This window comes from Actinia tenebrosa, unplaced genomic scaffold (assembly GCF_029948245.1).
Source record: "Actinia tenebrosa isolate PJP-AT-01 unplaced genomic scaffold, QUT_ActTen_1.0 PGA_scaffold1__47_contigs__length_23844297, whole genome shotgun sequence".
NCBI classification, from domain to species: Eukaryota; Metazoa; Cnidaria; class Anthozoa; order Actiniaria; family Actiniidae; genus Actinia; species Actinia tenebrosa.
The window spans coordinates 6,169,062-6,185,136 of NW_028292578.1; the positions used below are offsets into that span (position 1 = coordinate 6,169,062).

The window sequence follows — 16,075 nt, forward strand, 5'->3', positions numbered from 1 at the left end:
AATGAACATCCTCGGGAACCCTCAGAACTTTACCGCTGAGTTCCCGAAGATGAACAATGAGATATCAGGGCGTTATTACCTCAAGTTTTAAATCGGGTCTCATAGATATAATCACGACTCTCTTTGCACTTTACTATTAAAACTTTATTTCCAAAATAAGTTATTCATTACAACTATTTAACTCTAAAAGCCTAAACATACGGTCAAATATTACCATACTCGGTGCCTTTGCAGCTCAGTAATCACGTGCTTATTAATTTACTGAGAGCAAATGAATGAACATCTTGATTCCCATGGGTGAAATTTACTGGAGAGCAAACAAACTTTCTACGACCTGTTTCGAGAGATCGTAATAAAACTACATTTCGTAACACACTGGATACACATGTTTTCATTCAGTTCTTTATAAGTAGTTAAAAAGAATCACCAATTTAATATAAAAACAAAAATTTTGCAGTCCAGTACAGACACGTGACCGTTAACTGCAAAGGGCGTACGAGAGCCTGCAATGTTGCCTGCAGTATTCAGTTGGATATTCAGTCCAGTGGTGGCTGTTATAGGCTTAGGTTTTATCCCGTTATTCTTATTTCTTTATAAGATATTCGAAGGGGGGTAACTAGAACCCCCACCCCATCCAACCCTGGACTAGCCTCCTTTGCAGCCGCTGTGAGGCACTTCCGGTTCCCGTCATTCCCCCACTAGCGTCTGCTCAAACTTGAACAACATTCCTTTCTTCAAAATTGACAAATCAGAGAGAGCCCCACAAAGTCTTGTGGGTATGACCTTGACCTTGGTACTGTATTCGGCGTAGTCTTGAAGGTCTTTCAATCCACCAAGTCTTTCTAATATACATGGGATATCCAACTGACTTCTACCAAATATTCTTGTACGGCTTTTCTTAGATTCCTCTTTCTTACATATAAAACATATATCGTTAAAATTCGAAACTTTTTTGGTCGTATTTTCCGCATTTACGTGATACATGTGCAAATATAAACTGCAAACTTTCTTATGCCATTTCGCACGGGAAAATAAAAAAATTGCATATCACCTAGCAATTTGATTGGCTGATAGAAAACAATGAAGAAAGGAATGTTGTTCAAGTTTGAGCAGACGCTAGTGGGGGAAGGACGGGAACCGGAAGCGCCTCACAGCGGCTGCAAAGGAGGCTAACCCTGGACCAGCCCCTGGATATTAATGGCGAGATTTATTGGCCAATGGCACTGTATGCCGTATATGCTGCAGATGAAACCTGAAGAACCTAGTATCCCTCAAGGGACATTGACGCAGAGACCTAGCCTTTAGAACTAAATTAATTCATTACAGTATATTATTTGATGAACTGACTATAAGGCAAAAGTCTGAATCATGGTGGCCACCTAGGGGCGGATCCAAAGGTTTTACCAGAAATGCGAGGAAAAGGGGGGTTGCTGTTAGTAACGAAATACTGAGAAATTTGAAAAAGGGGGGTGGCTAGTCATCCCTTTTACCAACCCTGGATCCGCCCCTGTGAGGGCGGTTCTTCTAATGAATATCAGTAGACATCAAGTAGGTTTGCTAATATTATAGCCACGTACTATGTCACTTGCTTGGCTACTAGCTACGCTAGACTCATACTAGCCAAGTCTACCTATGACGTTATTCCTATTCTTCTGTCTCACTACCTACACAGAACTGAGTGATATCCAAACAACAGTTTCAAAGGAGAGAGAACACTCCACATAACACTGTTGACGTCATTAATATCAAGTGTGGAAAGCGTGTGTCCATTCGTGATGCTGATGAATGTACTGGAACTTCCTCCTTAGAAAAAACGATGTATGGGGAAAAATCTATTGAAAGAAAGAAAAATCAAATGAAAAACATAGCAAGACAAGTTCATTTTTGTGAAACTATTTTTCTTAGTATGTCTTGCGCATGCGCACCCCGCCTCTCAGAGAAAGTACTTGGCCAGTACTCGAGCAGTACTCGTATATTACCTTTATACTGTCTTTCTGTTGGTGGTAATAGATACTTGTACTCTAGAGTGAACCCTTTGTTAACAATAGCTTGGTCGCTATAAAACTCCACTCGTAGGAAGTTTTTTGATGAGGTGAACATAAGAGGTAAAGTGTCTCCACAATGACGGCTAACAATGGGGGATGCATCTGGTAAAAAGATTATAGTCTGATTAATACTAATAATACATTGATGTATAATCATGGGAACATGCAAAGTCTAGGGCAGCTCCTCACATGCTAACGTTGTCTACACACAAATAACTGATAGCCCTACCTAGTTGTCCATCTTTGATCTGAACATAATCCAAACATGTTGTTCCATTGATAGGATCTTGCAGCTTGATTTCTTTGAAGTGTACTGCTATCTTGGCAGACTGTTTAGCAGCAAGAATCCACACGCATTTTTGATCTGTTCCATAGTTTTTTGGAAAGCGAGGAGACGTGATTGTACCATTATTTATTATATTTATGATTTCCCCACATCCTGTTGAAAAGTTTATTATATTTTAAAAAATTGTTTTGAAAAAAAAATAAAAAACATTAAACCTCTTAACCAGCGGGAATCGAACTCATGTCTTCAGAGCTGCCTGGTTTAATTACTTCAAAAAAAAAAAAAACTGCACCTACCACAATGCCATACCCCCGAGACATCCGCAGAGCTGAGGCGACGTATGGACTTCGGACCTGACGGCAATTAAATCCCTCTGCCCTTGTTTGCACGGATTACGCAGGATAGTGTTCTAGCCCTAAAGGCATCAGGGGAGAGAATCTGGCGCATTGTTTTCATTGCTATTTTCCTGCAAATTTTTTTAGAACCGTGGTCCAGTGGAAAAAAAAGGGTGACGACCAAGGGGTATTGGTAGCCAGAAAGAAATTTTTTCTTTTTATGATCTGCGCCAAATTTCATCGATCGTACACATCTAATGATAAGGTAAAGGCGCAAATGTACACGGACTACAAACTCGTTGGAAATAAATTATTACAAATGGACCAAAGGGCAGGAAGAATGCGTATGAATGTACCAACATCTTACCCAGGGTCTCCGTGTGATACTTGATATCAAAACCTTTATCTGCTGTGCCTTCTATCATGTTTACACTCAGAATAAACTGCTCAGATGCTCTGATCATGTAGGTACTAGGTGAATTGTTATCGCAGAACTTGGATGATTTGCCTGATATTTGCTCCTGACCGGCACCGGGAAAAATGAATAAAGATAATCAGTACATAACGGGTGTAACTAGCAAACAGTACACAACGGGTGTAACTAGCAAACAGTACACAACGGGTGTAAATAGCAAACAGTATACAACGGGTGTAACTAGCAAATGAAATACAGGCAATACAAACCTGTAAGTTAAGATATCCAGCATTACAGGGAAGGTTGAAGAGTTTGAAGGTCAACACCATAACGAGGTCATTGAATACAGGTGGACTGGGTCTAGATACCCAGGTACAGCTCGTTTTCTTGTCTGCATACCCACGTACATTAATTTCACCAGGATCTTTGGTTGATATGGTCTTTCCACATCCTAAATATCAAGACAAGCATGCTCAATGTATTTATTGCATTTCATCTTTGTATACACATCTATGGCAATATCCCCTCTAGCCGGCCACGAATGCTTACCTAAGTGATACGGACATCCATAGACTTCTAGGCGTAGACACATGTGACGTCCAAAGTTACTGATGAAGTTAGTCGGAATCACTCTGATCATGTTGGCTATTATAGCAGGATTGAACACGTTACGGATGATGGTTGGGTAATGGTAGTTTCCCATGAACTCCTTTGAATAATAACAAACGACAAGAAACAACAATAATTAAACGAAGAATCCTGCATGCTCCACTGTACTGGTCGAGGTATATATTATCCATATATTCATGTTGTTGGGTGTTGCATACCGTATATCCTTTGGCTGTACTGTTCACACTACCATCACTGTAAGCCACCCAATATTTTGCGTCATAGCTGTATTCTACTTTGTACCAAGTGACAACGTCTATGTGTTCGTGTCCAATTTGCGTGGTGATCCGATGAGCGAAGCCCTTATAAATAGATTTTAAAGTATATAAATATTTTAAAGACATACCTGGGTATCCACAAGACATACCTGGGTAGCAACATGACATACCTGGGTAGCAACATGACATACCTGGGTAGCAACAGCTGTTATCATTGTTAGGTTCCTGAGATCCACCTGGAAATACTCGCCAACTATCATCCTCTCTCCCTGGGCCTTTAAGATAGAGAATAGGCCAGGAAAAACAATGATTTGTATAATTAGAAATAGAGCCATACATTATGGAATAAATCCAATATACGTGGGTGCGCACTCACCATGCATATATATCCCCTACAGGTGGTGCGCGCACTGATATAAGATCACTAGATGAGTATATATCTAGAGTATACCTGACTACACCATGCATATATATCCCCTATAGGTGGTGCGCGCACTGATATAAGATCACTAGATGAGTATATATCTAGAGTATACCTGACTACACCATGCATATATATCCCCTATAGGTGGTGCGCGCACTGATATAAGATCACTAGATGAGTATATATCTAGAGTATACCTGACTACACCATGCATATTCTCCATTTAACCGACCCAATCTTGGTAAGAGCGACCATCTTTGATCATTTGATCCATAATAATAATTAGAGTAAGACGAAGCGGAAATCTGTGTGTCGTCTATGCGTCCATCTTCCATACCAAGAGATGCGTTACACTCTGAGATGAAATGAAAAGATATATATTATCATGCACGACAAATATGATATTACATATTTGTCTTCTATACGTGGTGATATTCATTTACCTCTGGAATGAATAAGGAAAAGCGAACGAAATCTTCCTGGTGTCATGCTGAGAGTGGACTGGAAGCGAACTACCATATGATTACTGCTGGACGTAATTACTCCTGGCAGATTGAAGCTACAGAATGTCCCTGCAATGAAATTAAAAAACCTTATTATATTGTGTTACGATGCCAGTCGTTTGTCAAAGTTTAGAAATATAAAATATACTCGTACAAATATATACAGTTGTTTATTAACTGTGTTTATTATGACCACGAAAAGAGAGCATCCTAGAGTGGTCTTTCTAAGAAGCCTTCGGTAAGCATTGCATAGCATTTAATCAAAATACTTTCTTATAGTTGTGTATAACAAGGGTGTATTCAATTATCAAATACCTAAAGACTTGGAGTTCTTGTCATACCCATCCAGTATTTGAATATGATCCAAAGGACAAGCTTGGCTCGTACTATTCATTCCAACCAACTCAACGAACCTTATCGAGATGTAAGTGTTTTGTGGAGCTTTGATGCGCCATATGCATTCCACCATGGTCGGGTAGCTATAAGGGTAGTTAGGTGACGTTATCAAACCTCTCGATTCTTCAAAATCTTCTCCACAGCCTGTAAAATTATATTTTAAAATATTTTTTATATTTTTATTCATTTATGTATAGTATGTATGTATGTACAAGGTAGGCAAACGTTTTGCCATATCATCATGATCATGATCACGATCACCATTATGCATCATCATTATAGTCATCGTTATTACCATCATCATCATCATTATCATCATCATCATCGCCATCATCACCATCACCATCATCATCATCATCATCATCATCATCATCATGCATCATCATCATCATCATCAGGATCCTCCTCCTCATCTTCATCATATGTTGTAATATTATATGTTGTTGTACACGTTTTATAATATTACATATTGTTGTACATGTTGTATAATGTTATAGCATAATATTATTAATGCCTTCCTACCTCTCGTAAGTGAGCTGGAGTATCTTGCTAAAAACCCTTGGCCACGACCTTCAGCGTTAGTCACAAATTTGAACCTCAGTCGGTTATTCTTGGAGTAGATCGGGTTTGTGCTTTGACAAATACTAAGTCAGAAAAGAATAAGGAGATTGATAAAGTCTGATTATAGATTGAAATATAATATATAAAGATAACAATGGGACCTCGATCATACCTTCCAAGGAATGTCTCGTTGGTTATTGGTCCATCCCAGATATCAATCTTGTCAATACATTTGACTGTGGTGAGTTCAATGGAAACCGCTTCGAACCAAAGCTTGATGTGCTTGTCTTGATCTATTGTTATTATCCATTCACACTCCATGTTGCTGGGGTATGGTGATATCCCATAACGAGGAGATGTGATGATGCCTGTAGACGATGTTAAATGTCCTCCGCATCCTATGAAAAGTAAGAACATACTTAGTACCCATGGTAAATTGTCCACAGAGTATGTATTTGTCATACTATGAATATCTAATGATTTCTCGTGATTTACGAATATCAATATCCAATCAAAAACATCCGAAAACCATTTGAGGGTCAAACAGCAAGCCTTACCGGTTTCTTTGATACTTGTAAAGGACGCGTTGAATCCCTGGAACTGATCAGACGCATCAGAATAAAACCAAACTCGGATTTTGTTGCTACTGGAATACAGTGGATATCTTGGAAGATATATCTCGTTACAATATGTACCTAAAAATTAATCAGTTCAGAACCCAATTACTATGGAAGCCCCAAACATTGGATTAAATTCATAGGCATAGACGGCATAGTTAGACGGCATAGATAGACGGCATAGCTAGACGGCATAGTTAGACGGCATAGTTAGACGGCATAGTTAGACGGCATAGTTAGACGGCATAGTTAGACGGCATAGTTAGACGGCATAGCTAGACGGCATAGACGGCATAGTTAGACGGCATAGCTAGACGGCATAGTTAGACGGCATAGTTAGACGGCATAGTTAGACGGCATAGCTAGACAGTATAGTTAGACGGAAGTGGTTAGACGGCATAGCTATACGGCATAGACGGCATAGACGGCATAGACGGCATAGACGGCATAGACGGCATAGACGGCATAGTTAGACGGCATAGTTAGACGGCATAGCTAGACGGCATAGCTAGACGGCATAGCTAGACGGCATAGCTAGACGGCATACTTAGACGGCATAGCTATACGGCATAGCTATACGGCATAGACGTTATACTCACCAAGCAATTCCTGATCAGCGGTTTGACCATCTTTAACCTCCACCATATCAATACATGTTCGTTTGTGGAACTCAACGTCAAAGAAATCAAACACCAGTTTGATGTACCTTCCTTCAGGCACGGTAATCAGCCAGACACAGTCCTGGTTGTTCGGGTATTTACTAGGAAATCCTGGACTGTGAAATGTACCATTTTCTTTGCTTATTGTAAAGTGACAATCTGTTGTAGAGAGAAAAAGAAAATTAAAAAAATATTCAGCTCTGTTCAATCATGTTCCATTGAATAGAGATTCAAATGCAACAAAGGGTCTGAAGTCTGAAGCTTGTCAATCTGTTGTACTGTATACTACCAAATCTTCTAAGTTTCGATGGGGAAGTTAATTATAATCTTATCACACGAGAGTTGAACACAACTGACTGAAAATAAACTTAAACAATGGCTTAATCTAGCCTTTCGAGACTTTCAAGCATTTCTTCATTATGTTATTTATGTATTACACGATTTCATATTAGCAAAATGGATGAATGGGAATGATGGACCGTTGACGATGGATGAATGGGAATGAAGGACTGTTGACGATGGATGAATGGGAATGAAGGACCGTTGACGATGGATGAATGGGAATGAAGGACCGTTGACGATGGATGAATGGGAATGAAGGACCGTTGACGATGGATGAATGGGAATGAAAGACCGTTGACGATGGATGAATGAGAATGAAGGACTGTTGACGATGGATGAATGGGAATGAAAGACCGTTGACGATGGATGAATGGGAATGAAGAACTGTTGACGATGGATGAATGGGAATGAAGGACTGTTGACGATGAATGAATGGGAATGAAGGACCGTTGACGATGGATGAATGAGAATGAAGGACTGTTGACGATGGATGAATGGGAATGAAAGACCGTTGACGATGAATGAATGGGAATGAAGGGCTGGTTGACAATAATAGCTTTATAGATGCCATTTTTTAGATTATTTCATCAAATTCCTCAAACACAGCTGTTCCTTTTCCCCATTCCGTCGGCCTGTGTCATCCTTCTAGATCGTTAGTTTGATTTTGGATAGTAATTAATATATTTAAGCCTTTGGCTGACAGCTCGTTCGTTAAGATCAATCTACATGACGCACTTTCTCTCACTTGCTGTGCGATAGCGAATTGCTTTGGGAAAACTAAACAGCAATGGCCTAGTTTAGGGTCGCTCTTTGTGGCAGTTTTTGATTGATTGCTAAACCTCGCTAGGTCACAACTAGATTGGTATTACATTTTCTACTTTATGTTGGCTTCTCGTATTGCTTATTCCATCGGTTAGCCATGCAATAGCTACAACTGATTACTGCCGCTAAAAACTCCATTAGTCATTGCGATTATTTTTAGAAAAAGGCCAGGCTAAAACAACTTTATTACTTATCTTATAATGAAAACCCTTTCTTGACTCGAGGCAAATAAGAAAAAAGGAATTTCAAGTTATTATCCTTTATAGTCAGCTAAATCATGCATAATACTGGAAGTGCCCTAGGGAACCACCTTATCTCAATCAGTGAAAATAAAGGAATGACATGGTAGCACTTATTTTAGCCGTTACTTTATGCACATCAAAAGTGTTTGATAGCCAACATTGGAAAAAAATTGCATATACATTTGGAATATTTGCTCTTTTCTTTTTCTCTCTTTCCAAAGCAAAAAGTTGTTCTTAAAAGTAAAGTTATATAGCACAAGTTAACTGCGTGACAAAACATCCTAAATGACCCGTAAATCTTTTGTTTTTTTGCTAACAAGTAGTTAGCGTGTTTTCGAGGCTACGAAACCTAAGAAATCATTAGAGGCGAATGTATAGGCCAACAGATAGTATTAGCTTATAAAATCAGCAAAAATACGGTTCTAAATTGTAACAAATTCCTATGAATTATATACCAAAATGGGAAAGCCCGGGGTTTTCAAATCCACTTCTGTTTTTTTGACAGGTTCTGTTTTATTTCAAGGAGAGACGATTTTCTAGCTTGACTCCGGTATGTCATGCATTTTCCCTTGTAAAATACATCCAACAGCGTACATTCAACTCAAAAAGTACGGTGTTTTTTTTCTAATAGAATTCAATCTAAACCATATAATACAGTCCATGAATAATTAACTGAATCCACTTCTGTTTTTTGCCTAGATAGTCATTATTTTGAGAAAAGTGTTTTTGAGACATAATTTGTATGGGCTCACATGAGGGAGCGTGAGCTTGAAATCGTAGCTGACCAAATGTTAACAGATTTTTTCTGATGAAGAGAAGAACAAAAAGCATTGTGGCTGAAAAGAAAAAATATCCAGAAAACACTGAAATATCCTCCAGACTACAAGACTTTTTATTACGAATAAAAACATGTCAAGAATAACTTATAATGATCTTTATAAATCATGTGTAAATGTAATGTAAATCTGGTGCAAATTTGTAGATCAGTTTAATTCACAAACATTTTACACATAACTGGACAATAATTGGAACTAATTTGCACTTAGATTGTTGACATATATACAATGCACCATGCTGTGCATGTTTACAGAGCGGTATGTTTTTATTTACAAACCCAGTCCTCAGTAAACCTCAGTATCGGTATCAATTTGTAAGTATAAAGATGATGAACAAATTGTACTTTCTGTACTTATTTACGTACCTTGATTACCAATAGTTCTTTGAGTTAGGGACAGCAGTATATGTCCCAAAGACAAGATCATCAATTTCAAAGATGCCATACTTAATGTTACGGACCGTTTAACTTTCAATACCGATGTCCAAGAAGTTCCTTTCAGTGAAACAGGAAACAAACGGCTTTGTAGTGCTAGTCTTGACTTTCTTTCTTGCTTACTTTCTTCATAATCAGTATAAAATCAAAGTCAGTTCAGTGAATAATGTTGATGCGTTCTGGGCCAAAGACCTCGTGTTAATAGTGTGTGTGTGTGTGTGTTGAGCCTTTGATGTGACGCAGCTACCGAGATTAAAAGAATTTAGTCATTGGCAAAACGCCTGTCACTCACTGCATGGTGGGCGTTGAGTTAGCTATGTCTTGAATAACTGTTTTGATACCAAAACAGTAGGAGAGAGAGAGAGAGACCTATTGTGTAGATCATGTGTGTAGCATCTGGTTTGCTAGTATATCACAGAGCTAGAGAAATTCCTTGGAAAAAAAGTCGAGGTGAATTCCAATTTAAAAAAAAAAAAAGAAACCGAGAAAATTGGGACTAAGAATAAAGGAGGGTCTAACGACCAGATATATTTGCCAACTTAGTCTTCACATGAAAGTAAGCCGTGATGTTGAAGCACTAGTGTTATCATCAAATCCGATACAAAACACTATTAATGCAATCCTTTGTTTGAAATGACTTGAGATAAGACTATAGATTAGAACTCTCTCCGTCATCATCACTGTATTGTTTGATAAAAGAGTGAAAAGGAAGGATTTCCATAATAAATACAGTACAATATCAAAGTTCAGAAACTACTATGGTGCAATATCAGTGATGTACTACATGTAGAACCTGTTATAATTAATTGTCTTTAAAATATTGAAAACACTGATCCTAAGTACCTAACCTCACTTATCGACTTTACAATCAAACTTAATGTACAGTTTGTACAGCTCTGCTAGTCTCGTAATGTAGATGATGTAATAAAAGATAGGTTACAGTTAAGTAATAGAAACACACGTGTCTCTTCCTCCCAGATGTCAATCAACGCGTGTTGTGGTGTAAATAAGGCTATTGATGAATTCACGTGGTACAGGTGGCACATATACTAGTCATTACATCTGCTTTCATTATTATTCATCTGTTTGTATAGGAAATCCCACCATTTAGAGCACAATTCGGAATTGATAGCTAGGTACGAGTGATGTCTTGAAAGTTTTCAAAATAGACCGATCCGGGCAACGCTAGAGCGTCCACCCAAACAATGGGTATATTAGTTTTCTCATTGGAATACAGAATGTTCAGCCAACAAACTCGAATTCATAAGATTTTTTAGTAGATTTGTTTCTTAATGTATCTTTAGAATCAATTGATTCTGAGACAGACATTTACAACTTTTTCGCAATCAGTGTCTGTTCAATGCTGTGTATCAAAAACACATTCTAATTAGCTTGTCCGACGTAGCAACAGTAAAAGTAACTAGGGAGGTAGAACAATGAATGCGGGATTGGTGTATTTGAGACCTTTAAAAACAGCACGAGTATCATAAATTCTGAATTGTATGAGAAGATCGTGCGATTTTTTGTTTATAGTACTGTATACTCAAGAAAATTAAGCAGCTTAATTGGAACTCTTCAGAGTACAATTGTCGTTTTAATTATACTCCTCTTGCCCAATCAGAATCGAGTAATTTCGTTAAGTGTATTAAGATGTTTTCAATTGGTCTGGTTTAAGGCGTTATGTACAGCGGTTACATTGAAACAGTCAGGCGTATACAGTACATGGCTATATGGACGACCAGTAGCTGGCTTCACAGTCTCCCAGTACTCGACTATTGCACGACTCAATAGTTTTGTTGGCTCTAGATAACGATTGAGATCCAAACAGTATTCGTTAAACGAAGAGCATAAATACAACAGAGGGAAAATGTTAGAAAACAAAGCACACCTTACTTGACTCGAAATAAGGCTTTCGTCTCCTCACAGTCCATGCTTGTTATTAGCTTGAGGAGACTTTTCATGCTATATTTTTGATTAGGAATATAGAACTACTCTTTCCTCTTTCCCTTTTCATTGTAGACAATTCTAAGGTAGACTGGTAACGAACACTTTTTGTTAAGGTATCACGGAAATAAGTTTAGGTCGCCTCGATTAGTCCCTCCTACCGTCCAAGCCCCCAATAGACCTTCCGAGGATCCATTAGCCCTTTCTATTATTCATTAGTCCCTCCTACCGTCCAAGCCCCCAATAGACCTTCCGAGGATCCATTAGCTCTTTCTATTATTCATTAGTCCCTCCTACCGTCCAAGCCCCCAATAGCCCTTTCGAGGATCCATTAGCCCTTTCTATTATTCATTAGTCCCTCCTACCGTCCAAGCCCCCAATAGACCTTCCGAGGATCCATTAGCTCTTTCTATTATTCATTAGTCCCTCCTACCGTACAAGCCCCCAATAGCCCTTTAGAGGATCCATTAGCCCTTTCTATTATTCATTAGTCCCTCCTACCGTCCAAGCTCCTAATAGACCTTTCGAGGTCCCATTAGCTGTTCTATTATTCATTAGTCCCTCCTACCGTCCAAGCCCCCAATAGCCCTTTCGAGGATCCATTAGCCCTTTCTATTATTCATTAGTCCCTCCTACCGTCCAAGCCCCCAATAGCCCTTTCGAGGATCCATTAGCCCTTTCTATTATTCATTAGTCCCTCCTACCGTCCAAGCCCCCAATAGCCCTTTAGAGGATCCATTAGCCCTTTCTATTATTCATTAGTCCCTCCTACCGTCCAAGCTCCTAATAGACCTTTCGAGGTCCCATTAGCTGTTCTATTATTCATTAGTCCCTCCTACCGTCCAAGCCCCCAATAGCCCTTTCGAGGATCCATTAGCCCTTTCTATTATTCATTAGTCCCTCCTACCGTCCAAGCCCCCAATAGCCCTTTCGAGGATCCATTAGCCCTTTCTATTATTCATTAGTCCCTCCTACCGTCCAAGCCCCCAATAGCCCTTTCGAGGATCCATTAGCCCTTTCTATTATTCATTAGTCCCTCCTACCGTCCAAGCCCCCAATAGCCCTTTCGAGGATCCATTAGCCCTTTCTATTATTCATTAGTCCCTCCTACCGTCCAAGCCCCCAATAGACCTTCCGAGGATCCATTAGCCCTTTCTATTATTCATTAGTCCCTCCTACCGTCCAAGCCCCCAATAGCCCTTTCGAGGATCCATTAGCCCTTTCTATTATTCATTAGTCCCTCCTACCGTCCAAGCCCCCAATAGACCTTCCGAGGATCCATTAGCCCTTTCTATTATTCATTAGTCCCTCCTACCGTACAAGCCCCCAATAGCCCTTTCGAGGATCCATTAGCCCTTTCTATTATTCATTAGTCCCTCCTACCGTCCAAGCCCCCAATAGCCCTTTCGAGGATCCATTAGCCCTTTCTATTATTCATTAGTCCCTCCTACCGTCCAAGCCCCCAATAGCCCTTTCGAGGATCCATTAGCCCTTTCTATTATTCATTAGTCCCTCCTACCGTCCAAGCCCCCAATAGACCTTCCGAGGATCCATTAGCTCTTTCTATTATTCATTAGTCCCTCCTACCGTACAAGCCCCCAATAGCCCTTTAGAGGATCCATTAGCCCTTTCTATTATTCATTAGTCCCTCCTACCGTCCAAGCTCCTAATAGACCTTTCGAGGTCCCATTAGCTGTTCTATTATTCATTAGTCCCTCCTACCGTCCAAGCCCCCAATAGCCCTTTCGAGGATCCATTAGCCCTTTCTATTATTCATTAGTCCCTCCTACCGTACAAGCTCCTAATAGACCTTTCGAGGTCGCATTAGTCCTTTCCATTATTCATTAGTCCCTCCTACCGTACAAGCCCCAATTAGCCCTTTTTATTATTCATTAGTCATTCCTAGCCACCGTTTGCCCTTCTTAGCCCCCATTAGCCCTTTCTATTATTCATTAGTCCTTCCTATCCACCGTTTGCCCTTCTTAGCCCCCATTAGCCCTTTCTAGCCCCCATTAACCCTTCTTAGCAAACCAAACAACAACAACAACAGCAACAACATCTTGTGGAATTGTCGTGTTTGCCAAATAATGAATACAAAAATACCTATACATATACTAAGGCCCCGTCCACACGTATCCGCAAATTTTTGTGTCCGTATCCGCAAATTTTACGGAAAAATGAGTTGTGTATTCAGTGTGGGATACTATGATAGATACCTTCATTAAGCACTTTCTTTGAGCGAGTAAGCCCTTAAGAAAACAAATGTACGCAAAGGTGCTAATTATTTATTCATTATATATTAATTCATTACAGGGAATTGTGGAATACCCTTTGTTATGTTAATTCCACTAGAAAACAATACATAGGTCTGAAAAGGCGCAGCGTTGTCTGAGGCCCCGTCCACACGTATCCGGAAATTTTTGTATCCGCCAATTTTTTTTGCGGATACGGGTTGCGTCCACACGTGTCCGGAAATTTTTGTATCCGTATCCGGAAATTTTCCAAAACGGTCTCAAGAGTGGAAATTTTCGAATACGCTCCGAATACGGATACGTGTGGACGGTCGTATCCGCAAATTTTCGAATGCGATGAAGTAAACACGATTTTGCGCATGCTCAATAAGAAAAACTATCCGTCAAATGGACTAGGCACTAGCGTGCATCAGGGCGGAACATGAAATTTCCGGATACGTGTGGACAATGAAAACGATTCGAAAACGATTCCAATACGCTGCGTGTGGACGCGAACATTTTCGTATCCGCAAAAAAAAAATTTGCGGATGCAAAAATTTCCGGATACGTGCGGACGGGGCCTGACTCCCATATAACCATTCCCCTCTATTCATTATAATATACAGTGTATAAGTGGCGAACAACAGACAGACACACAGACAGACAGACATTTGTAGACATTATTTATGTTTCATTAGGCAACGGATGTCATGCAGATATTTTACTATCTATTATCGTTAATTTTTTGATCCAAATTCTTGCTTTATCATTACTGTTAAAATAAATAAGAGATATTTAAATTAGTGGTGACTATTGAGCACTTTTTCCCTATTGCAATAGTATTGCAATATTTTGTTCCAACAATTGCGATAGTATAAGCCTTTTCATAGTTTAAGAATCGATTCCACTGCGCATGCGATTTTATCCCGAAATTCTCACCTTCTTTTGTCTAAACCTTCTTTTGTCTAAATCTTCTTTTGTCTAAACCTTCTTTTGTTCTTATTAAACAAAAGAAGGTGAGAAAGTCGGGATAAAATTTTTGCAGTTAGTTTAATGTCTATTATAGAAAATAGAAATGCCTTCGTTTGTTGCCATGTTTTTCTTGAAGAGCGAGTAGAGGGCTCTGGCGACGAGCTTGGACTAAATTTTATGCTTCCCCCTCCAGGGGCGGCGAAACCGGGGGGCATGTGCACCACCCCCCCCCCCCCAAATTTTTTTGGGGGCCTGGCCCCCCCCCCAAATATTGGTTCTTAGTCTTTTTTTACGGCGCATGCGTCTGCAATCAAGCAAAAAATTATCATTAGGGACTGTGCAATAGTTATCGGGAGGGGGGTTCTAAAATCCTTCAAATTGGGCTTAAATTGAAGCTAAACCCCCCCTGTGCAAAACGTAAAATAACTTCTCACCCCTCCCCCTTTTGAAATGAAATAGCTATCAATCCCCCCTCCCCCCATACGTGGCCACCAACGCCTTTCGGCAACAGAACATAGGAAGAAAAGGGCATGTGTTATATTTAATTCCTTAGGAGGAAATCCTTCAGCAAAAGAATACAGCCCTGAGATATATGGCATCCGACAACTTGACAATATTGATGAGGACACTCTACTAATTTTTACATCTCAAACTGACAAATCCTGCCCCTCAGGGGTCTTCTTTCTTCGAAATTTTTTGTTGGGTAAGCCAAGGAGCTTCTGTTTTTACCTTTGACATAGCACTAAATATCGTGAACATAAAGCTAGAATGAAAAATTATTCCAAAACAAAACAAAAAAGACATGACATACTCAGTTGTCTTATATACAGTCAATCAGTGTGGCATAACTTTACCACAGTACAGTATAGAAAGTTGAACTTCTACTGTTTTTAATTACTGTTTTTTGTACTGTTTTTATTACAAAGGATACTCAGTTTATACATTATATTTCAACACATATGGTTTTGAGGTTGCACCTGTGACAAGTTGTGTTCTTTATACAGTAAAAAAATATAACAATGAATGTTTATTTTAAATAGTACATTTATATGCATCTTTTCAATTTTATAGTGAACAAAATCCCAAATTGACTTATCACCCCCCTCTCCATATTTAAGCAATTA

General features: G+C 39.3%; 1 protein-coding gene across 1 annotated transcript; it reads right to left on the reverse strand.

Annotated features, from left to right (window-relative positions):
* Window positions 1-122: 122 nt before the first annotated feature.
* On the reverse strand, window positions 123-10,112 carry LOC116307302 (cubilin). The gene is made up of 17 exons (XM_089033307.1): window positions 9,736-10,112; window positions 7,069-7,287; window positions 6,410-6,547; window positions 6,025-6,250; window positions 5,814-5,935; window positions 5,211-5,435; window positions 4,836-4,964; window positions 4,590-4,747; window positions 4,160-4,243; window positions 3,909-4,052; window positions 3,631-3,790; window positions 3,351-3,532; window positions 3,034-3,187; window positions 2,275-2,484; window positions 1,980-2,147; window positions 1,186-1,832; window positions 123-650 (listed from the first exon to the last, which is right to left on the reverse strand). The coding sequence occupies exons 1-16, from the start codon at window positions 9,812-9,814 to the stop codon at window positions 1,699-1,701; spliced, it is 2,532 nt and encodes an 843-aa protein (XP_088889433.1). The 5' UTR covers window positions 9,815-10,112; the 3' UTR covers window positions 123-650; window positions 1,186-1,698.
* Between the last annotated feature and the right edge of the window lie 5,963 nt (window positions 10,113-16,075).

Excerpts from the sequence above, each read along its gene's own strand:
- LOC116307302 (XM_089033307.1), bottom strand. The coding sequence starts at position 9,814 with ATGGCATCTTTGAAATTGATGATCTTGTCTTTGGGACATATACTGCTG. Across the intron at positions 6,251-6,409 it reads TACAAGTATCAAAGAAACCG|GATGCGGAGGACATTTAACA; the intron begins GTAAGGCTTGCT and ends TACTTTTCATAG. Across the intron at positions 1,833-1,979 it reads AACAGAAAGACAGTATAAAG|ATTTTTCCCCATACATCGTT; the intron begins GTAATATACGAG and ends TTCTTTCAATAG.